General features: G+C 40.7%; 1 protein-coding gene across 2 annotated transcripts; it reads left to right on the top strand.

Annotated features, from left to right (window-relative positions):
* The first annotated feature begins 394 nt into the window (after positions 1-394).
* Positions 395-24,864, top strand: LOC143857776 (cullin-3A-like). Of its 2 annotated transcripts, XR_013238762.1 has the most exons (3): positions 395-958; positions 22,463-24,572; positions 24,640-24,864. XR_013238762.1 is itself a non-coding variant. In XM_077368259.1 (2 exons), the coding sequence occupies exons 1-2, from the start codon at positions 798-800 to the stop codon at positions 24,507-24,509; spliced, it is 2,208 nt and encodes a 735-aa protein (XP_077224374.1). In that variant the 5' UTR covers positions 395-797; the 3' UTR covers positions 24,510-24,864. The 2 variants fall into 2 exon arrangements, 1 of the variants encoding a protein (XP_077224374.1); XM_077368259.1 differs by having other exon boundaries at positions 22,463-24,864.
* Positions 24,865-25,121: the final 257 nt, after the last annotated feature.

Genomic DNA, 25,121 nt, shown 5'->3' with positions numbered 1-25,121 from the left:
TTTTCTTACTAAAAAACAGTATTGCCATCCACCCAAGGAAATCGTAAGTGTAAGACCGTACGGCATACAACATAAGATGATCCAAACCGTCCATTCGATAGGCTACAATGTAAATAAGTTGTGCCCAAAAAATCATTTCCATAGGTTGATTCCAGCCCTGCGATCAATCCAAAACCGCATATTATGGAAACCTCTATAGATCGGAGAGCTGAGATCATCCTATAGAAATGATTTTTTAAACACAGACTATTTACTCTGTGCCCCATCAAATGGACGGTTCGGATCATCCTATAGAGTAGTCCGTACAATACTTTAAAAAAAATACTGGACCATACGGGCTCACATCATATAAAAGCTCTGTACTCCACAATAGGGCGGAAAAATCCAAAAATAAGGGTTGGCAAAAAGGTTCCTCATTTTTCTCTCTCTGTGTGTCTCTCTCTCATCCTCTTATAAAACCTTTAAAACGCGCAGTTCCGAGGGTTTCCATTTCAGATTTTGGGCTTTTCTTTTCCTCTCTTCAATCTCATCTCTCTTTCACCAAATCCACGTTCCAATCTCGAATTTCTCATTTTTCTACTCGATTTTAGCCTTTTATATCATCTAATTTGAAGCAGAGACCCTTGATTTTTTCTACCAAACAGTTCCGATTTTTCTTGATTTCTCTTCAGAACGCAAATGGGTTCTTTGCTTGATCTCTGATTATGATATAATTTCATTGTAAAAGGCTGTTTTAGTACTCTGATTACGAGGATTTGGATTTTATTCTAGGGTTTGTATTTTTAGGGTAAAAAAAAATGAGTGGTCAGAGGAAGAGGAATTTCAAAATAGAGGCGTTTAAGCATAGGGTTGAGTTAGATCCAAAATACGCAGAGAAGACATGGAAGTTGTTAGAGCACGCGATTCACGAGATTTATAGTCACAACGCGAGTGGGCTTAGCTTCGAAGAGCTTTATAGGTTTGGCTTCTATCTTGATTTATTGTTTTTTTTTTCTTGATGATGATTTTGTTTCATACAAGTATTAGTTATTTTTTATTTTTCATGTTTTGGGTTTCATTTTTCTAGGATTAATTAAGCCTCTGTTTTGTGGGTACTTCTCTGAAAGTCATGTATCTGGATAGAAATGTACAATTGGATGAATTTTATGTAACCGTATTTGTTTTTGTAGCGTTTGGTTTAGGGAAATGATATCAGCACAACCATGTTTTTGTATTTGGACTAACCCATCTTGTCTTTTATTACAGTTCTTAAAAAGCTTTCACAAGCCGACTAAAATAGAAAAGACAAGCTAAGTTTGTGCAATTATTAAAACATGGTTGGGCTGATATCATGGTTTCTATCTTGATTTATTGTTTGTTGATGATGATGTTGTTGTTTCAGACAAGTATTAGGTATTTTCGATTTTTCGTGTTTTGGTTTTCATTTTAGGGTTTATCCTGGTTATTGTGTTATGAACTGTTCATTTTTTTTTTTGTATGGATTAAGCTTATGTGATGTGGATACTTCTTTTGTGATTTTACTTGAGGTTTTGGATATTTGTAGGAAAGTCATGCATCCAGATAGAATTGCACAATTGAATTTTATGCCCAACCACTGCAAGTTAGGAACACGATAACTTTATTTGATTTTGTGGCATTTGGTTTAGTGAAATGATATCAGCACAACCATGTTTTGATATTTGCACTAACCAATCTTGTCTTTTATTATTTAAAGAACTGTCAAAGGTTATTACAGTTCCCAAAAAGCTTTCACAAGCCAATTAAGACAAGTGAAGTTTGTGCAATTATTAAATCATGGTTGTGCTGATATCATTTCCCTTGGTTTATCATCATGAACTGTTCATTTTTGTGTGGATTAAGCTTCTGTTCTGTGGATACTTCTTTTGTGATCGTCCTTGTAGCTATGGATATTTGTAGGAAATTCATGTATCTAGATAGAATTTCACATTTGGGTGAATTTTATTATGTCCAACCACTGGAAGATAGGAATGCGATAATTATATTTGTTTTTGTAGCATTTGGTTGATCTCAGGGATCCAATTCGGTTTAGCCCGTTCGCTCCTTCTCTGGGTTTTTATAATTTTGCGTATTTTATGGTTTCTCTGTTATATTGATCCTATTGTCATCGCTGTTTCTTTAGTTATGCTTAGTCTGATTCGCAGTTTTCAAACAATGGGTTGGTTTTGTATAGACTTTGGATGAATTTCAACTCAATGGCTCCTCCATATGTTGGTGTACTTAAGAGGATGGCTTCTCCAATCCCTTGAGGCAGTTGTGGGGTGCAGGGAGATGTGATTGGAGTTTTTATCCAAAGAATCAAGGTTTTCTGGACATTTTTCAAATTTGTAAGGAAATTTGGGAGATTTTTGGGCAATCATGCTGCTTTGGTGCTTGCATTTTTCTCAAATACAAGTGCTGCCTTTTCATCTAACTCTGCATGAAATTATTGGCTTTCTCCTTTGTCAGTTGGAAAGGTTTTCTGGCTAGGTGCAAGTCGGTGTTGAACTTTAATCCTAAGAAAGGTTATGTAATTTGATATTTGAAGAGGTCAACTAGGATTAGACCAGCATCGTTGCATCTTACTCTCCTCAATTTGGTCTGACATATCAACATAAGGAGTAGTCCAGTATGCAGTTTCAAGAGGGATTCCAACATTTTCTAAAATGCTGCAGAGCTTATAGATGTGTAGGTAGTGGCATCCAGATCATTGGGGCATTAGCTGCCAAAGATTTCTGTAAATATTTGAGGCTTCTTGTGGGGAATTTTGAGATCCTATTGTGGATTATTTCACCTTTCGAGTCTCACTTGAGCACATGGAATGATATCTACTTATGTACATTTGGTATACTTTCTTTTGTAGTTTTTTTTCCCATTTTTTATCTACCGGATTCCCAACATTTATCATAGCTCAATTGGAAATAAACCCAATTATATGTTGTGAGATTGCATGGAGAAGAAAGTTTGCGTGCTTGTTTGAAAATGTCATGTGCAGGCCTAATATGAATGGTTGTTTGGGGACCAAGATACAGAGGGATAACTTGGCCTTTTTATGCTATTGGGGGTGGAGAATCATTAGCACTTACGTTTATGGCCTATTGGCGAGGTCTCTTGCACACTTTTTAGTTTTTACTCCTTGGTAGTAGTGAAAGGTTGCTCTCACAGTTATGTGCACTCCCTAGAACGTAGGTTCAACAATCGTAGGCGAAGTATTATGTTTAAGATATGGAATGGTTGATGAGTCAGTTTTTCTTTTGACAAATGGTGTTAGAACTTTGGATTGGGGGTGCTCATCTTTGTTCTGTTCTTTTGGGGCTATTATCAGGAGGGGCTTACTCTTACATGCCAAGGCAAAGGGTAAAACTCTCTAAATCCCTCGCAATGGGGGTGAGGCTGGAAGATCTAGAAATTGTGGTGTACACCGAAATCCCGGGTTGCAAAAAAGGAGAAATTCTGAACTCGTTCATTGGCCTCCTCCTTTGTATAGAAAGATCGTCAAAAAGCTTATGGGACTCAGTCATTGAGAGAATGGAAAGAAAGCTAACTCCCTGGAAAAAATCCCTGCTTTCTCTTGGTTGTAGAATCACGTTGATCAAGGCTGTTCTTGCGAATCTCCCTCTCTATTTTGTATGCCTATTTCTTTCTCAGATATCAGTGATACAGAGAATGGAACAACTTCAAAAGAATTTTCTATGGAATGATAAAACAGATAATATTAAATACTACCTAGTAAATTTGGACGGAGTTTGCAAACCCATCAAAGAGCAAGGCCTTGGCTTGAGGAAGTTGAGTTCGATGAATGGAGCATTGTTGGGAAAATGGCTGTGAAAATACGGAGAAGACAGAAAGCACTGTTGGAAAATCACTATAGGCACCAATTATGGATCCGGCTTCGGGGGATGAGATTCGTTGGATGGATACATACACAAGGGGACAACAATGCGGAAAGGGATCTGGTTTAAAGTGGGAGAGGGAGAGAAAATCAGATTCTAGCTTGATAATTGATGCGGCAAGGGCAAGAGAACTCTAAAAGGGGATTTCCCTGTATTTTTTAGTGTGGCTTCTTTTAAAGAGATAGGGTAGCATTCAATTTACATAGAACCAACTGGAAATTGGATTGGGCCATTGGGGATAGGGAAATAGAATGTTGCCGCTCATAGTTGTCCAAATCTTACGACTTGTACGAGTCAACTCCCGAGTCGAGTTGCTGGGCTTTCAAGGCGAGTTGCATTAGTGACTCACCTTTGTTGAAGACTCATCCGAGTCGTTTGGTGACTCTAATAGGTCGCTGGGAGTCGACTCGAAAAAATAACTCTTACGAGTCGAGTCGCCGACTCCGGGCCTGGGCTTTCTTGTTTTGAAAACTTGGAAGTTGGAACTTAGAACTTAATTATTTTTGTGCATGCAAGTTACAAGCATATAGTTTTTTGAAAGGCCATCAAATATATTAAAAGGGAGGACCAAGAAGGTCACCCAAAGAGAGGACCAAGGAGAACAGAAAAAACAACAGAAAAGCAAACAAAAAGCAAAAGAAAAAATACAAGCACCCTCAAGGAGGGAGGAAATCAAAGATTTCCAGCTCCTCCCTCACTACACCTTCCCTAGCAAAACAATCCGCTTCCCCGTTTGCTGATCTGCGCACTTGCTGAAAGGCAATGGATGACCCACCAACTAAGTCATCTATCTCATCGAACAGAGACCAAAATCTCCAAGGGGGCTTAGCAAATCCTCGAAGCCATCTAATAACGTTTAAAAAATCTCCCTCCACAATGGATGTATCCAGGACCCCCCTATCCAAAGGCTTGATACCCTCATAAGCGGCTCTAACCTCAGCTTCACTAGAATTGCAGACCCCAAGTGGACCTGAAAAAGCCCAAAGAGATGTACCGAAAGAATTGCGGCACAGGCCACCAATACCCGCTGGACCTAGATTACCGAAGTTAGACCCATCAAAGTTAACTTTCAGACAACCAGATGGAGGCGGGATCCACTTTTGCACCACCTTGTGACAAGATACCTTCTCCAAACAGATGATACTCCAGCCTTCCCATAAATCATAAGCAGACACAAACTGAAAAGAGGGTAAACACCTTACCCTAGCTATAACAGCGGCAATAATATTAACATAAACTCGATGAGCAGGCTTGTGAACCCCTTCAAAAACTCTAGCATTCCTTTCCTTCCAGATCTCCCAAAACGTAGAAAACAAACACAAATGCCATAAAATTCTCCCTTTTTTCTTCCACGGAACTCCTTCCCAGGCTTCAAGCAAATCCAAAATTGAGAAGGGAAATACCCAACTCAAACCGAATCTAGCCAAAATCAGACTCCATACCGATCGAGCAAAACTGCAATGCATAAAAAGGTGACTAGCCGATTCCCCGTCCAAAAGGCATAAAGGGCAATGATCAATCAGCATCATCCCCCATTCGCCTAAGGAAGTTAATGGTTTGAATCCTATCTCTACAAACCGCCCATCCAAAAAAACAAACCCTAGGAGGACAAAGAGATATCCTAGCCTTGGCCAAGATAGAAGGATTAGGGCAAATAAGGAGGTGAGAATAAAAGGACCTAACAGAAAAAAAACCGGACTTATCCCATATCCAAATTCTCATATTAGCCCCAGATCTCTTTAAATAACACGACTCTATGATTTGGAATAGATGAGTCAGAGTCTCCAATTCTCTCTCGAAGAAATTTCTGCGGAAGGCTGGCATCCACAACACTCTCCCATTCTCCCGCACGAAGCAATCTTTGACCAGGACCTCCTTATTAAGAGCAACCCTGCATAAATCCGGAAACAGAGAACTCAAAGGCTCAGACGCACACCAGGCGTCCAACCAAAATCTAACTCGATCCCCAGAGTAAATCTTGAATCTGGTACCCTTGACAAATTTAGGCCAAATTTTCAGAATGTCCCGCCACACAGTTAACCCTTTAGAAGAAAACAAATCCCCCGAATCCCCCGAATCCCACTTACCAACCTTAGCACCGTACTTACTGCTAATCACTTTAACCCAGAACTGATCTTTCTCGATTCCAAACCGCCAAAGCCATTTGCCCAGAAGAGCCGGGTTGAATTCTTTAATTTTTCGAATCCCCAACCCCCCATTTTTGAAAGGAAAGCAGACCTCCTCCCATTTTACTAGGGGAATACCCACAGAATCCCCGGAACCACCCCACATAGTTACAAGCATATAGTTATTTATATTTTTGGCTTAGTGCTTTATCTATGTGCTACTGGGTTATTTTTTTTTACATGCTTCAACTTTTGATATTTAATTATATTTTTTCAACTAAATTTCTGTTTGTCAAAAACTCTTACGAGCACGACTCGAGTCGAGTCGTGAGTCATAAAAATTAAGAAATCGAGTCATGAGTCGAGTCCCTGGTTGACAACTATGTTGCCTTTCTCTTTGCCAGAATCAACTCGACCTATATTAAAAAACAAGGTAATGGCAAAAGAATCGGAATGATCACCCATCGGATCTTTCACTGTTAGATCTTTCTTCAAAAGCATGGTCCTCTCAGCCTCCCCAAATCCTGCTAGGCCTGTTTGGAGTATCCATGCCCCATTGTGAGTAAATGTGTTGACGTGTTGTGTTGGTCTGGTTGCCTTAATAAAATTCTCACTATCAATCATCTGTGGATTCTTCGTAAAATTCTTGTCAAATGTTGTGCCTTTTATCTTACCAACACTGAGTCTGTCGATCATTTGATGATTCACTGCGCTTACACTCGTGAGCTTTTGGCTATTTGTGTTTCTTTTTTGGAGTTTGTTGGGTTCTACTTGGTCACATTGTCGGCCGTGTATAGTCATGGCTGTTGTCCCATGACCTCACTGATGTAAGATTTTATGGAGTCGTTTCTTTGCTTCCATTTCATGGACACTCTGGTAGGAAAGAAACAAGAGTCTTTAAAGGTGTATCTAAGGGTGCAGATAATTTGCGGAGACATATCTTCTTGGGTGTGGGTATGTGAGGTGGGGTGGGCGTAAGGGGAAGAAAGATAACGAGATGATGAAGAAAAATTAAAATGATATAAATACTAATATTGAAAACTTGGACTTGTACGAGAACTCGACCATGGTAAAAAGGACTCGACTCGGGTGAGTCAACAATTGACACATTCAACTTGTCATTAACATCGACGGGTCAGACGAGTTCTTGATTGACTTCTATAGCACAACTCAATTTCAGCCAAGAACTTGACCATGGTAAGATTGAGTCGATTCGGGTGAGTCAATGATTTGACTCGGAGTTTTGGAACAGTGATAAATACCCTTGTGTTATTTCTAGGTGTTGATTCTTCCCTGGGAAAAGATAGAAGCTCGGGGGAATATTGGGCACGAAATTTCCTTTGTTTTCCTACCGTCTACAAAACCCGAGGAGCATTAAAATTCCATATTATATATTTATGTGCATATATACTGCTAAGGAAGAAATTTATTCTAAACACAATTATATAAAGAAATATGCAACTCTCTTTGGGGACAAGAGAGACGATCACATGAGAGATATTGGAACATGCAGAGTATCCTAAATCACTAATCAACCAATAGAATCAAGTAGGATGATATTTGACTATGCCAAATCTTCTTGGAACATGCTGAATATCCAAGATGAGCAAGATCCAATGTACTGATTCACTTGGCAACCAATTGGGTACACATATAAGTGAGGGATTAGCCACCTGATATCTTGGATATGGGGGAAAATTCTTATGCTAATATTTTGGGTGTGTGAAAGAAGAAATTCTTCTTGATTGCATTAGCTATGAATTGGGAGTCACATGATATCAAATATTTGTTGATCAAGGTGTTGGTATGGATGGAATTGTTTGACTCTTTGAGAAGTATCACCCCACAATGGTTTGTCAATATTTCTACTATCGTATTAGGATGCAAGCTCGATCATACGTAGCTAAGGATGAAGCCACCATCCCTGTCTAATAACTCCCCTACATCTTGTTTTTTTTTTTTTTAAATGGTAGCCAAATATATTAAAAGAAACGACCGAGATGGCCAAGATACAAAGCAAAAGAAAGAAAAAGGAAAATGAGAGAAGATACAACTTGTTACACCCATAATTGTTTTAGCTGTGATTCATTTCCTTCCAATCCTACATACTAATGAAGATTAAGATGCGGTTGATCGAATGGGCTCGAAGCAACAAGGATTTTTGGGGCAGATATATATAGGCGTCTTAAGAGAGTGGAAGGAATCATTTGGTGCAAGATCCCGAGAATGAATACTATCGCGAGATGGATACAAAGCTTAACTTGGATGGATGTTACATAGGTAACTTCTGTTCATCAGGCGTGGGCTTATTGTGGGATATGAATGATAGAATGGCATTATCCTCTCTTCTTTTGGTCTAGATTGGGAGAAACAGCTCAAATGAGGTGGAGGTGCATGTGTTGCTTGTGGTCTTGAGTATTTTTCGATTTACAATTTGGAGGGGGACAGGGGTGGGTGACCTTATTGTGGAAGTGTAACATCTTCGCATGGGCTAAGTAGAATAACAATGATCCATTTAAAAAAAAAGAAAAAAAGAATAACAATGACCCATGGAGGTTAGGCTCATACATTGACGAGTGATGCTAACTCGGAGGTTTGCGTTTAATTATGGAGAACTCGTAGGAGCTTGACAGGTAACCCGTGCTATAAAATAGTTCAAACCATTCCCTGAAATCGGATTTAACAACCAGAAATTTCAAAACAGCCAAGTATGCTCTACTTTAGTGTTAGTTGTCAAGAAAATTCATGCGGGCTGAAACAGTTTCAAGCATGTATTAATCATGACGATTCACATCAAATAAACAAGGAGCAAATATGGCCATAAACAAAGGAGGTCTGATTACAAACTAAAAATCAAACAATAACATCGCTAAATGGAATATAGAAATCAGGCACAAACTAATGTAGGTAAGGGAATCAAAGGGTAGAGGATTCAAAATGGGGTCTAAAAGGGCTGACATAATAATGGCAGCGATCACACCCGGTAGAAGTCAACACCTCGGTCCGGATCTCCCGTGTAGGAGTCCCAAGAGAGTGGGGTGAAGCCCGGAAGCACCTATCCGTCCAATGACAGCCGCTATTAGAAATATACCTAACTAGAGTGGAAAAGTATCTTCCTGCACAGCCCGAGCAGCAAGTTGGCTATGAGAATCTGTAATGGACAGCGAGGAAGTGCCTGTAACTAACACAGTTATCAGCCGGGTATTGGAAAGGGGCATAAGAAAGTGGAGAATAAAGAAGGAAGGATGAGAGGAGGGGTTGTTGGAGAAGAGGGAACTACTCGAAGGCCTTGTAACATTCCCCTAAACTGCATAGGGCAGCAAGAAGAAAGGAAAGAAAGCAAGGGAAGAAACTAGAGAGAAAAGGGGAAGGAAAGAAAGAAAGAAGGGACAGGGAAATTGGGGGAAAAGGGGAGAAAAGAAGATGGAGAAGAAGGGAAGGAGACTGGTTGTGCAGTTGTGGACTGCAACCAGTCAAGAAAAGGCCTAGAAGGTGAAAATCGAGTGGGAGAGGAGAGGGAAAGGAAAAAAAGGGGAAAGGAGAAGAGAAGGAGGAGAGGAGAATAGAGTGGAGAAACTAGAGGGGAAAGGGGGGGATGGGAGAAGGGAAAATAGAGGAAGAAGAGGGGGGAAGCCCTACCTATGGCCAAGGGGGAGTTGTCTCCCTTGCGGCTGAGTGGGGAGGAGTTCTCTCCTCTTGTGGCTGCTTGTGGGGATGAGTTGCACGAAAATCACCCAAAAAATTTACGGCTTATTTCTCTCTCTCTTTACTCCTTTTATTAATGACCTAAGTGAGAGTTGTAGTGGGCCCTCCATAACATCCAATGGGGTTCTTTTTGACAAAGTAATTTAATCATTTAAGTTATGGTAAATGACCCGACTACCATCACTTACAATAAAGAGATGCTACTAACATAAGGGATAAAAAGGGACTATGGAAAAGCATGCGTGACATGGTGTGCGTGGCGTGGGTCCTAGATGATGTGGACATCACCCACATCTAGACTATAGAAATATAATATGCTAATAGAGAAGGTCCTCAACACAAGAAAAAAATAAAAAATAAAACAAAATTAAAGAAAATAATCAATATAAAAGTCTCTCCACTCAATATAAGTCTCTTGACAGAAGTGGCCCGGTCACATCAACGAGATAGTTGAGAGGTGTAGATATAAAGAGATTTCTTGTACGTAGGAGTGTTAATGAGTTGGCTGGTAGGCTTTCCAAAAGTAGTGTTAAAGGATTGGTTTTATACATTAGTCAACCTTCACTCGATGATTTACCTATTTAATTTCTTTTTCTTATTTAATAAATCTGTTATTTTCTTCATAAAAAAAGTTAAATGGAGGTTTCACCCTTCTAGCAAATCCTTTATCTCCTTGATAAAGTCTGCAAATACTTCAAGGATAGGGGCTTCGCCCCTCAAACCACCGTATCACATTAAGAGAATCCCCTTCTTTTTTCTTTTTTTTGGAATGGTGAGAGAATCCCCTTCTACTATCATGCTTTCAAAATCATCTCTTGTTAAGCCAAATCATCTCTCGTTAAGCCTTATGCCTTGCAGCGGCCCCTACCTTCTCTCGTTAGTCTTTGTTCCCGATCGACTAGAGAAAGCCCACATAGTGCTGCCGTTCTCATCCCTAAGAAGGCCCCCAATTCTAGTCTGCCCGGGGTTCACTCGATCCATCAAAGTGTAAGTGTCACATTTCCATAATCAGAATCCCCTACCTTCTCTCGTTAGTCTTTGTTCCCGATCGACTAGAGAAAGCCCACATAGTGCTGCCGTTCTCATCCCTAAGAAGGCCCCCAATTCTAGTCTGCCCGGGGTTCACTCGATCCATCAAAGTGTAAGTGTCACATTTCCATAATCAGGAGGGCTCCAGCAAGGTAGAGGCGTCACCCCCTTCTCCATACTATGGCAAATCTCCCCTCTAACAGCATCTAAGATCCGTGAGAGAGATCAACTTAAAGCAAGGAGAGGTCTTTGCCCAGGAAACGACTAACACAATAATCTTCGTGTACATAAAAATGAAGGGCCTTGACGGAATTTTTAAAGGTTCGGGCATTTCTCTCCTTCCATAGAACCCATATAGTGGCCAACAACACCATTATCGATAGGGCCCTCTTCTAGGCCAAGGCTTAAAGAACAGGCTATCAAGAAGATCAAAGAGCTGGGAAAGAACCACCTAAGCCATCCCGAATCTCTTTAAAATACGATTCCTGATGTCTCCGGCGACCCTACAGTGAAGGAACATATGATCAACTAATTCCCTTGCCTCAGATGCAAAGAGCACAATGGTGCACAAATGTTCACCTTTCTTCAAGTGATCAATTGTTAGGATCTTATCTCGGTACACACTCCATCTGAATGCACAGACTCTAGTCGGTGTTGAAATGTTCCAAAACTTATGCAAGTGTGAAACAAGGTTTTAATTTTGGTTTCGGTTTTGGTCATTAGCGAAACGAGAACATTTCGGTTTCAGTGTGAAATTACGCCCATAATCTATTAAAATTACTGAAACATTTTGGTAAAAAATCATGGCCAAAATCCATGTAAAATTCTTCACCTCTGGTTTTTCTTTTTTACTTTTTGCTGTTTTAGAAATAACCTAAAGGAATCTCATTGTTCTCTTTTCTACGAGTGGAGTTGATTTTTGTCAAGGATTCTATCAACATTTCGACAGAAATTTTACTTTTTTTTATCTAGAAAGTTGCATGTTTCGGACGAAATCCTGACATTTCGGGCAAAATTTGGATTTTTCCGAAACCAATGGATTTCGTTTCGACAGTAGCCGAAATCAAAATATTTCGGCCGAAATTTAAAACCATGGTGCGAAGTTGGAGAGCTAGGAGCAATGTGACGATAGGATTTGACGTTGAAGGATCCGGACGAGTCCCAAATCCAAACCTTCTTGTCTTTGCCTGACTTTTTAACACAGACAGAATCTAGAGCCTCCAGGAACAAAGCAACCACGTCCAAATCTCTGCCAAAGAACTATTGCCTAAAGTTGACCTTCTGGGATATCTACCCCTCTATCAATTCTACAGTCTTGGACCAAAGCATCTTTATCATTCGCCACTCCGAAAAGATAGTGAAAGTTCTCCATGGATGCCACTTATGAATACCATCTATTCCTCCAGAAACTAATCTGCTCGCTATGTATCTGACACCTTCTAGGAAAGTGTGCTTCTGCCTCATGATATTCTCCCCGATACATAAGATCAAATCGGAAAATAACCTTTGTTTCATACTAATATCTCATGTTATGGAAAAAAGAACCAATAATTTGCTCGTATCGAACTCGAAGTGCCATGGTATTACTACTTATTATTCATATTCCATCCTTGGAAACCACCCCCCACATCACCATTCAATATTTTTCGACCCACTATTGGGCAAACCACCTTGGCATTGGGTCCAATGTGAGTAGGATCGCTTAGCCAAGCTTCATAATTGGAAGTCGTGCCTCACGATATTCTACCACACAGTCACACCGTTGCCTCTATATTTGTCTTTGGATATCCAATTGCCCTGACAAACCCCACACCTTTGACTTATAGCTGGTGCTTCACCCCCCAAACCTCCACAACCATTCTCCAAGTAATATGTTTTTATTGTCTCTTAGGTTTCTGATGCCTAGACCTCCTTTGATCGGCTTCCTCGGAATCACCTCGAAGGAAATTTCTCTGGTTTTGCTTGATGCGCTTGATCCCCCCTCCCTTGAGCCTTAATAGAGAGAAGTAAATTGAAATATTAGCTGGCACTGCCTTAATCAATGTGATATTGCCCCCTAATGACATGGGATTCTACTTCCAAGATCAAAGCCTTTTCTCCACTCTCTGATAAGATCCCACACCCTCTGCTTAGGCCTTCCTATGCAAATGGGGGCACATTTATTTGGTTGGGAACTGCTCCACTGAACACCCAAGCAAAGCCACCGGTCTGTCCCTCCCCCGCTTATATATGAATACCCAACAATTTCGACTTTTGGAAATTAGATCTTTGCACTGTTGCAACTTCTTAGCACCTAAGCACATCTTGTAATTTAATCACTTTGTCTACGTAAGTCTCACTAAAATCCATAGCGTCGTCAGCAAACCACAAGCGAGAGGCTTCCATCCCTGGGGAATCAATGTCAAAACCCTCAATAAGACCACACTTTCTACGCTGGTCAATAATTCTTTTCAAGGTTATGCCACTATAAAAAAGGGCGGCCCACTGCACGAGTCTCCTGCCATTGTGGGGTCTGGGGAGGGCTAGATGTACGCAGCCTTACCCCTGCTTTGCAGAGAGGCTGTTTCTGTGACTTGAACCCATGACCACTAGATCACAATGGGGCAACCTTACCGTTGCGCCAAGGCTCGCCCTCCTATGGTTTTTGCCACTATATCAACACAACTCAACTAAGCTTTTGTTGTCCCAAACTAGTTGGGGTTAGCTTAAGGTTTATGCCACTATAAAAAACAAAAAGGGGATATGGGATCTCCTTGTCTGAGGTCGTGAGAGGACTTGAAGAAACCTTTTGGGGATCCTCTTCAAAGGGCTTCTCTAAGAAGGCTCTATCAATGTCATAGATCCTATTGAATTCCACACTATCTGGTCTAGGGTGCCTTGCCCTAACTGTGTAGCATATATTTTCTTATAGAAATCTACAATCTCCTGACATATGGTTTCCTTATCCTCACATATGATATCTTCTATTTGGAGGGACGTGATATGGTTTCCTCGTCTTCTAGTACTCGCAATCCCATTGCAGTAAGTTGTGTTTTTGTCCATTTCTTTCAAGTTGCAGACATCTCGATCTATATTGTTGTCTCCAATAAATTTCATCCCACATAATCAACCCATTGTATTCCTCCTTGAGAATTCCCATCTCCACCACATGTTTAGCCCTAACTGCTCCACTTTCTTCCGCCCGGCTAATCTCCTATGTCTGGTGAAGCACCCAAGATTTCCTTTCATCTTTCCGAAAGTTGTCATGATTCCAAATCTTGAGCTAACTCTTAACGTGCTGGAGCTTACAACTTATCACAACATCCGTCAACCCTTGAACTCCAGCTTCTTTCCATCATGGCTCCAGACTTTCCTTCTTTTTAGGGACTTGAAGCCACACTAGTTCAAAGCGGAAGGGGAGAAAGAACAAATGTTCTCCACATTTAGGTAGCTCCTCAGAACTACTTAATAGGGGAGGAGGCCCTGTTTTTGTTTCACATACCGTGAAAGAGGCTAGATTGGGCTGGGCCGGGGCTTTTCTGTTTTCTAGGTGGCACTACTCAGCGCTTACCGAGCAAAGCTTTCTTGAAGAGGCTGGGCTGGTTCCTTTTTGGTGCCTGCCCTTTATTTAGATGTTGGGGCAAGGCGAGCCCAAGGAAAGTATAGGTTGGCTCCCAGCTCCATCTCAGCCGGCATCCTGCTCTCGAGGGGGTGGGGTCCTGGAGCGAACTACTCATGTGCTGTGTTGCCCCATTCCCCATGCCTCCAACCGAATATGAATATTTAGACATTGGTTCTTCTAACAAATGACATTCCAAAAAAGGAATGGGTTGTGGATAACAATCTTACTTGTTAGGTGAATTCTCTATTACTGAGATCATGTTGTTGTTTTCAATCCTCCGAGATGATAACAGAGCTTTCAATCCTCCGAGATGATGTTGTTTGCTTTTCTTGGTTTCTTCACAAACGATCTCCTCAAGGATCATCGGCCCCTTAAGCTTTTATAAGTTTAAACCTTAAGGGTTTTCTTTCGTTTTTTTTTTTTTTGAAAATTGACAATATATTCATATACTGAGATCATTATAAGCAGAAGGGACCAAGAGTCCCCCATAGAACTGATTCTTATGCCAAGATAAGAGGTTTTAGAGACCTACTGTGTTTGCAAAAAGACATTTCATATCAATAAAACAGCTAAAACTTCATCAAAGACCTACTGATGTAGAAGGGAAATTTGATGAAAGGGGAGAGAAATAGACAAAAGGGGATAGAATTAGAATAATAGGAGAAGAAGAGACGAAAATAACATGAAGAAGAGACGAATTTAGGGAGAAGTAGAAGAAGAGAAGAATAGACGAATTTAGGGAGAGGAGAAGAAATCAGAAGAGGGAAGAAGAAAACCAGAATTAGAGGGAGAAGAATCTTTATTCAATATCAATCAAAGTTACAAAATAAGCTGTAAAGAGGCCTATAAATAGGCAAACAACAACCTAGCAAATAGTAACCTACTAAAACATCAACTCTTAAAGAAGCCTACTAAAATAAGAACTCTAAATAACCAAATTACTAAAATACCCCTAATAAAATACTAATTGGCAAATATGCCACTTATTTAGGCCTAATATTTGCATCATTCTTCCCTAGTTGAAAAGAACTCGCCCTCGAGTTCTAGTCCGCTTGGGTCAAATATGAAAATAATCCAAGAAGCAGAATGAGGCGCAATCCATCTTAAGCAATCCGGATGGCTAATGCTCGAGACAACAATAAAAGTGATATGAAAGGCTGGCAGCGGAATATGAAAGAAAGCATCCATGCAAAATCATCAAAATACAAGCCTTCCGTGAGAATCAGCGAAGCTAGGAAGATGGCAACGTACTCGTCCTGGATCGGTGTGATCGGCAAAACAGCTATGGGTGGTACCAATCGGAGAACATCCCACATAATCAACATCAACTGGTAGCGCAGTAGGCGCAGGAAAATCAACATGAAAGTCAGCCGCTGGTATCTCATCTGGCTCAGTAGAATCAATGATAAAATCAGCGTCTAGGACTGAAGCTGGGGCAGTAATGTCAGGCTGATGGACCTCATGATCAATCTGCGGAACAAGATCATCTGTGTCAGCACAAATCTCGGCAATCTGATCAATCGGGGCAAATATAGGGCAATTCTCTGTAATATGCTCGCAATCATCTGTCTCAGGTAATGGCTCAACAGTCATGTCACTCGGCTCTGACTCAGGAGATGCTTAATCAACTTTGTCAAAGGAAAAGCCTCACGTGGATCTGCCACAATATCTGCCTTAGAACTATGAAGCTGTCTCTGCAAATCTGACTCACGTATACGACGCATTGAATTTTCAGCTACAATTTTAGCTTCGCATATATAATGACGGTCTTCTTTTAGTCATTCAAGGAGGGCTTCGACTTTACTTTCAACACTACACAACACTCTGTATTCTCGCTCACGATTCAATCTCTGTTGATTTAAATAGTCAAGCGCATAAATATTCATAAATGCATCACGAACATTCTCCCAACGACAGATTGGCTGCTCACGTCTTCTACGACGGTTCGTTTCAATGTGGCTCCATGAGCATCGGGCTTGTCGTCGCACAGTTTCTTTAGCCCAGTAGATAATCTGGCGGTGATCATGGCCATTGTATTCATGATATGCGTCTAGAGTATCAATCCAATGTAAACATGCTTCCTCATAATAGCGAAAGTGAGTGCGACAATTCCAATAGCTTTCATCGTACCCATAAAAAAAAGGAATAAATGGTGGAGTCATAGAGATTGATGATGAAAAGTGAAATCAACCGTCTGATCTATATGGCATGTCGAAAGAAACACACTGTCTGTCGCGGATCTGAAATCGAACTCCTGGATAGCTTGGATCAACGTTCAGATCATATCAGATGGGTGGCCGAAGTTGCACGAAGTAATGCTTGCGCGCGCTACTGATTGCTGAAAGTGTGCTAGATATGCACTAAAAGTTGTTACGAACAACTTTCGTGCTGACAATGAAGCCCAATTTTAAGCGAAAGTAGCCCAAAGGAAGAGAGAGAAAACAATTGTGGGAGAGGAGAGAGAAACTAGGAGAGAGAGGGGGGAAAAGAAAATTCTATCTCTTTTTTTTTCTGATTTTTTTTTCTTGGGGGTGCCCAAGGTAATATGGGGTATTTAATATAAGTAAAAGGTGGGGGGTGCACTAAAGGAAAAGGAGGGATCAAATCAATTAAAGAAGGGGTGTCCAAGATGAATATGAGGGGTGGGCTATAGAAGTGGGTGGTCCAAGGAAAAAAAAGGGGTTGGAATTACTTTATCTTGCAACTGGTCATGTGACCACCACTGACACGAATGGAGAAAATAAAGGTGAAGATAACTTGCCTTTTTTTTTTTTTTATTCTAGCTTCTCTTGCAAGTTACCACTTACCAGATAAATATGGAAGTTGAAACTGATTGACCAAATGACAAGTAATCGATAACTCGCCTTCTTGAATGACATGTATCTGCCTTTTTCTAACTTTTGTGACTGGTAACAGTAGGTCACTAATAAAAGGGGTAACTTGCTATCGCAGGTACCAACTTCTAATCTCTCTCTCATAAAAGGTAACTTACCTTATTTATTCCCTTCTTGTGAATGACACGTTACTGGAAGCTTTCCAATATTAGAGTGCCTTTACCAAAAAGAGGTTATTCACCACTAGCTGTCCTTCAACGGTACGCCTCTGGAAATTAGAAAGTTGCTAGGGTTTCTTTCCCCCAACGAAACCACAACTGCAGTGTGGCAGCTGGGAATAATCACTGGATATTTCTTCCGGTTGGATCTTGCGGGGTGATTATCTGCAAGTTTTGGGATCACATAAACTATGAAAACTGGGACTGGTTTACTATGGAAATGGGGCTGAAACAGAGAGGGTAATAGGCAATGGGCTGAGAAATAAGGTGGGGCTTCACGGCTGAAACTTCGAGAACACAAGGACCTTCTTTGGCTGGTTCGGATGGGAGTTTGAGGGTGAAAATGGGGACTGAAAGGAAGGTGAAAAGGCTGAAATAACAGGGTTCGGATGGGGATGTTGCTACTGGGTTTTTTCGCAAGTTTATTAGAGGCAGAATACAAGTTGGAACAAAGTTGCTCAAGGGCTGTTTGGATGAATTTCTGGGCAGCAAGGTGGGGGCTGTTTGTGATGTTCAGATGTGGTATTTCGGGGGAAAGACTGCAGGGCTGAAGGTTATGAGGTGTTGGGCTGGTTTTAGGGTTGAGAAAGAAAGGGGTGACGAAGGTTACGAATTTATGTGCTTATGGTGTTTGATGAAAAGCCTCAAAGGCCCCTCTCTTTACTGTTGAATGTTGATGGTTGGGAAAGATGTGGACAACAAAGGGATTGGATTTTAGTGGAAGAGGCTACTTTTGGAAGATGTTGAAGAAGATGATACCAAAGTAATGGGGTTCTTTTCTTGGATCTTTTGCACTGATACCAAATTGATGTAGGACTATGAAGGGAAATTTGATGAAAGGGGATAGAATTAGAAGAATATGGGAAGAAGAGACGAAAATAACCTGAAGAAGAGACGAATTTAGGGAGAAGTAGAAGAAGAAGAGAAGAATAGACGAATTTAGGGAGAGAAGAGAAGAAATCAGAAGAGGGAAGAAGAAAACCAGAATTAGAGGGAGAAGAATCTTTATTCAATATCAATCAAAGCTACAAAATAAGCTGTAAAGAGGCCTATAAATATGCAAACAACAACCTAGGAAATAGTAACCTACTAAAACATCAACTCTTAAAGAAGCCTACTAAAATAAGAACTCTAAATAACCAAATGACTAAAATACCCCTAATAAAATACTAATTGGCAAATATGCCACTTATTTAGGCCTAATATTTGCATCACCTACTTTATCCACACTTAATCATTCATAAAACGAATCAAATACCCATTCACCCTAGCATGTTAAGATTATCAGAGGATAATTCCTCGAGCAGTGAAGGACCACAGTCCCTCAAGCGCACATCATTACCATCCAAATTTCTCAATCAGGGTAGAGAGTTCAATAACCGGAGCAATAACAACTTCCCACCTTCCGTTTTCCAACAACATCCAACCCAACAAACCTTTCCAAACCCTTCCAAAAATAATTTCCTCGAAGACAACCCACAAAAGTCCACCAAAAACTATTTACACCGTAAGAAAAACTCCTCACTTCTTCAGAGCCTTGAGCTCCCTGGTACCCTTACCTGGCGTCTTCCCCCTTTTGACCGCATCTCGCTTCTCTATGTCAAGAAGCATCTCCTTCGTCTTCTCTACATTTTTCTCAAAACCACTGCCTAGCTTCTCGTCAAATTCCTCTAAGAATGCCTGCTTCTCCTTGTTTAGCAACTCCACATTTTCTCCCACCGAGGCCTGTTCAGCCCTTTCGAGACAACCTTTAATCTTCCTGCCGAGATCTGCATCCATGGAATCTCTAGACTGACCAGTCTCTCGAGACGGCCCCTCACTGATTTCATCCTCCCAATCCTCTTCTAAGTCCGATACCTCTTCCAAGGCTTTCTTCTCTTCCACTAGAGCTGTTTTGAAATGGGGGAGCTCATTAAGAGGAACACAAACCTTTTCCATAGATTTCTTGCCTGTAAAAGCTTCTACCTCCACTTCCTTATCTTTTGCCTCCTCTAGGAGTTTCTTCCACTGAAGTTCCAAATTCCTCTAAGAATGCCTGCTCGATTTTCCCTCGTGAGGCTGATTGTTGCCGCTTCGTCCTTTTACCTTGACCATATCTTTTGAAGGAAATTTTTTCTTCCCAGCTAGTCCTTCCTCGCCAACTTTTTTTTACCTGTGCGGTCAAATCTCCTTTCTTCGGTGGAGGAGCTGGAATTCCCGTCCATATTAAAGGATTCTAAATGGTCAAGGAGCGTAGAGACAAATTTTCCTTTTTTTTTAAAAAAAAAAATTCTAGTCAGTGTCTGCCATAACGCCTACCTTCCCACTTTTTATATGGGAGAGGACCGACTCTTGAGTGCCTTGAGTAATTATTATTCTCATTTCCATAACTACAATGCATGTTGGATGAGGGGTTAGCATGAAATCTTTTCGTATACTTTTAGTTTATTTGCAACGACTTCTAGAATCGGGATGTGAGGCAATAAATCTGTGATTACCTTTTCGAAGATCCAAATGATGGTTATCTTTTTCAGTAGCAGGTGAATTGACACCCTTATCCTGCCTCGGGACCCGGCGAAGATTAATACATTGTTTCAACTCCCTTCTTTTTTGGCTCTCCATTCTCACCATGCCACGAGTAGGGTCATTTAACGCCCTACGCTTGGTCATCTCAGGAGGCCGACCTTCTGCCGCAGGATGCCGTGCTCTCAGGAAACCGGCCAATGAGGATTCAGCCTCGTTAGAACCTAATTCAAATTTGAATCTGGGGTGCAACGGTCCTTTGCCCTTGACCTGGTGCAGATGATTTTTATCTTTGCTAACCTCATCAATGGCAGCCCTCTCCTTCGGTGCCAGAGTACCAGTGTCAGGCACCACGCTTTCAACTGGATTCAGATTGACCCCCTGATTACTCTCATCATTTTCATACACATGACCTCCATTAATGACTTCTACAAAAGGCATGATTCTAACACGTATTAAATACCTTTTATTTTCCACCTTCATCTTAATAAATGGCGACACATACATCCAGTCTAAGATAAGAACCCCATGAACAATATCACAGATGGGCAAATCAAGTTGAAGAAAACACACAGACCTCTCACCAACGTGGGAGAGGAATTTCAAGATGTACAAAGACCAAACTCAAAATTCTATTAGTTGCATGCTGTGTAGCATGGAAGGGACAATTCCCAAAAGCTCATAAGGGAGCCAATTTTATGAACCCCATGAACAATATTACAGAAGGGCGAATCACGTTGAAGAAAACACAGAGACCCCGAAACATTTCTGAACGTGATGATTTAAACATCTAACAATGCATATGAGTTTCTAAATTCCCCAACACCCATTCTGCCGCATTTAGTTGGCAGGTGTAAGGTCAGTTTTGTTTTATATGGGAAGGCAAGGGACTGACGTGTTGGTTTCTATCTGGACTCTGGAGGAGAAGGGGCATTCACCAGTTGAGAACATGTTTGAATGATCTTAAAAGATCATTAAATATATTTAAATCATTCTGAAATTGCTAAGAGGCGTCTATGAAATTGGCTGGAGGTTTGCAACACTCAGTGGAATTGCTAAATAGTCTGAAAAAAGTGTGAACTTTGATGATCAGAGGAAATGAATTAAATTTGACTTAGTTTGTTGTCATATATTTATAACACCTTACATTTCTAACAACAGTATAAAGTGATTGGGAGTTATTGTAGCCGTGGGGGTGGTAACTGGATGCCGGAGTGAGAAAGCCAGTTTGGAAGCGAGTGGGTTGTGAATTTTTGTAGATTCCAGAGGCTTGTAAATTTGTCTCAAAATATCATGTTATGAAAATCAGACCCGGGTGATTGAACCAAAAAAGGGCTCGGTTCCAAACTGGTCCAAGCGATTCAACCCTGGTTGAACCATGATGCCATTAATAATTAAATTTTGGAATATTTTAAAAACCTCGCTTTAAACGGTTCACATGATATAATTTAAAAACTGGGCTGTTCAATTTTTTAATTTTGGAAACGCATGCCTGCTTGATCAACAGGACAGGAAAAATGGCTGTTTCAGGTTGAACTGGATCAACAGGACAGGAAAATGGTTGTTTCAGGTTGAACTGGTTGGGGCAACTGGTTCTGTCAAGTTTTTAGAACATAGGAAAACATCCTGAACTTGACTGGTCAGAGGGTATTTGTTAACTTTAGTGGCTGCTAATAAAACCTTATATTTCTAACAATATAAATTATAAAAGTAATGTAACCTGCAAATGGATGAAGTGATATAAATTTATCCATGGTGGTAGTAGCCAGTTTCAGTAGTGAGGGAGGTGGTTTTGACACGAGAGAAGGATGGACTTTTGGATTCTTTGCTCCAACATGGAAGCTGGCCACTGCTTTTGTGAAAGTTTTCAACATTATTGTCTTTTCTTCCACTTTTCAGTGCTTTTTTAATTGCCTTTTTAGTACTTTCATATCCATAGCAAAGTAAATTCTACTTTTTTGGTATAGCTAATGAGCGTTGTTTATTAATATATTTTCCTGTTCTGTTGTCTTCGTAGATTGTTTTTCCTCTTTTTGGCATTTTGCTGCTGTTCAATAGCTTGACAAACTCATTTTTCTTATATTTTTCGCTGTTCCACAGCATGGTACTTTTCTGGTCTAGCAAATAAGTGGTTGCTTACCAACGTATCCTGTTCTTTATTCTTTTAGAGTGTTATTCCGTTTGTTGCATTTTACTGATGTTCAGAAGCCCGACAAAGTTGGCTGCCATCTTCCATTTTTTCGTATATTTTATTGCCATTCCATAGCAAGGTTAATTACACTGCTTTCTTTTATGTGTATGATGGTCAACCTGAAAAAAACATTTTCAGTTCTTGACATGTATCTTGTGCAAAATTTACTCGATGCTTTGGTTGCTTCTACTATGCTCGTCATGTTCTAATATTTCCGAAGTCTGCTTTGTATTAAGTCTGTTGTCAATTCATCGTGAATCATCACCGATACCCACTTTAAGAGTTAGGTTATATGTAATATTAATATTCAAATGAAAAAAGAAGAAGAAGGTATATGTAATGTTGAAGCTTTTGTTGTGAATCCAGGAATGCTTACAATATGGTGCTGCACAAATACGGAGAGAAACTTTACTCTGGACTTGTCAACACAATGACAGGGCATCTGAAAGAAATATCAAAATCAATAGAGGCCGCTAAGGGAGGTTTGTTTCTAGAGGAGCTTAATCGGAAGTGGGGCGACCACAACAAGGCATTGCAGATGATCCGAGACATATTAATGTACATGGATAGAACTTTTGTGCCCACTTCTCACAAGACTCCTGTTCACGAGCTTGGACTTAATCTGTGGAGGGATAATATTATCCATTCTTACAAAATCCAGACAAGGTTACTCAACACACTCCTCGAGCTTGTACATAGAGAGCGGACTGGTGAAGTTATAAATCGAGGGTTGATGAGAAATATAATAAAAATGCTAATGGATTTGGGACCTTCCGTTTACCAAGAAGATTTTGAGAAACCATTTCTTGAGGTCTCTGCCAATTTCTACAGTGTTGAGTCTCAACAGTTCATCGAATCCTGCGATTGCGGTGAGTACCTCAAGAAAGCTGAGAGGCGGCTTAACGAAGAGATAGAGAGAGTTTCTCACTACTTAGATGCCAAAAGCGAAACAAAAATTACAAATGTAGTAGAGAAGGAAATGATTGCAAATCACATGCAGAGATTAGTCCACATGGAGAACTCTGGCTTGGTAAATATGCTTGTGGATGACAAATACGAGGACTTGGGAAGAATGTACACCTTGTTCCGTCGAGTCCCTGATGGACTCCCAACAATAAAAGATGTGATGACTTCTCATCTTCGAGAAACTGGAAAACAGTTGGTTACTGATCCAGAGAGACTTAAAGACCCCGTGGACTTTGTGCAGCGTCTTTTGGATGAAAAAGATAAACATGATAAGATCATTAGCTTGGCGTTTACCAATGACAAGACTTTCCAAAATGCTTTAAATTCTTCGTTCGAATTCTTCATCAATTTGAATCCCAGATCTCCCGAGTTTATTTCCTTATTTGTTGATGAGAAACTCCGTAAGGGTCTAAAAGGGGTTAGCGAAGATGAAGTGGAGATTGTCCTTGACAAAGTGATGATGCTATTCCGATACCTGCAAGAAAAGGATGTATTTGAGAAATACTACAAGCAACATCTCGCTAAACGGCTTTTGTCGGGCAAATCTCTCTCGGAAGACGCAGAGAGAAGTCTGATAGTTAAGCTAAAAACAGAATGTGGTTATCAGTTTACATCCAAACTTGAAGGGATGTTCACAGATATGAAAACCTCTCAGGATACAATGCAAGGGTTTATGACTAGTCAATCCATGGAGCCTAAAGATAAAGATAGTCCTAATCTAACCGTCCAAGTTCTCACGACGGGATCTTGGCCGACTCAGGCCAGTGCAACTTGTAACCTTCCGGCTGAAATTCTAGGCGTGTGTGAAAAGTTTCGAACATACTATCTCGGCACTCACACCGGTCGGAGATTATCATGGCAAACTAATATGGGCACGGCAGATTTAAAGGCAACTTTTGGGAAGGGTCAAAAGCACGACCTGAATGTATCAACTCATCAAATGTGCATTCTAATGCTGTTCAATTCATCTGATTGCTTGGGTTACAAAGAAATTGAACAGGCAACCGAAATTCCGGCCTCTGATTTGAAGAGATGCTTGCAGTCTCTTGCCTGTGTGAAGGGAAAGAACGTTCTTCGCAAAGAACCCATGAGCAAAGACATTGGTGAGGATGACTTGTTCTTCTTTAACGACAAGTTTACGAGCAAGCTTCATAGGGTAAAGATAGGGACTGTTGTGGCTCAGAAAGAGTCGGAGCCCGAAAAACAGGAGACCCGCCAGAGGGTGGAAGAAGATAGAAAGCCTCAGATTGAAGCCGCCATCGTTAGGATAATGAAATCGAGGCGCGTCTTGGATCATAACAACATTGTGGCTGAAGTTACAAAGCAGTTACAGTCGCGTTTTCTGCCCAACCCTGTTGTGATAAAGAAAAGGATGGAGTCTCTGATCGAGCGGGAGTTCTTAGAGAGGGACAAAGTTGACCGGAAATTGTATCGGTATCTTGCCTGAAGTGTGGCGGACGGTTGTGATGTTCCCTTTGGCTTTTCCGGGAAAATTGTATCGGTATCTTGCCTGAAGTGTGGTGGACGGTTGTGATGTTCCCTTTGGCTTTTCCGGGAAAATTGTATCGGTATCTTGCCTGAAGTGTGGCGGACGGTTGTGATGTTCCCTTTGGCTTTTCCGGGAAAATTGTATCCCAGGTTGGTAAGCAAAATTGTCTCTGAATTTCCTGTTAGATTTTATGGCTTCCCCTTAAACTTCTAATACCCCTTAATCCTTCCATTTTGCTAGCTTCTTTCTGCATTTGTATTGCTCTCCTTCAATTGCTAAATCTCCAATTTCTATAGAAGATGAATTATCATTACTCTACTTGCCTCTAAAAAGCCTGTTTTAGATCATTGGTTCTTTGTTATTATTTGATGGAAACAGGATGAGAAATTCCCCTAAAAAATGGTGAAAAAAGTATACTACTTAAAAAATTTGGTTTTTCACTCTTTTTTAGGCTTTTCATGCTCCCTTTAAAGCCACCCTCTCAAGTCTCTCATTCTCCCACCCATCTCTCACAATTGGCCCCACAAATATATTCCATGACAATTTTTCATGGTTGCCAAACATGCCCTA

The sequence above is a fragment of the Tasmannia lanceolata genome, unplaced genomic scaffold (genome assembly GCF_043159265.1).
Source record: "Tasmannia lanceolata isolate RefF3 unplaced genomic scaffold, GAP_Taslan_0.1 ptg000025l, whole genome shotgun sequence".
NCBI lineage: Eukaryota > Viridiplantae > Streptophyta > Magnoliopsida > Canellales > Winteraceae > Tasmannia > Tasmannia lanceolata.
This window is presented reverse-complemented; position numbering and strand designations above follow the sequence as displayed.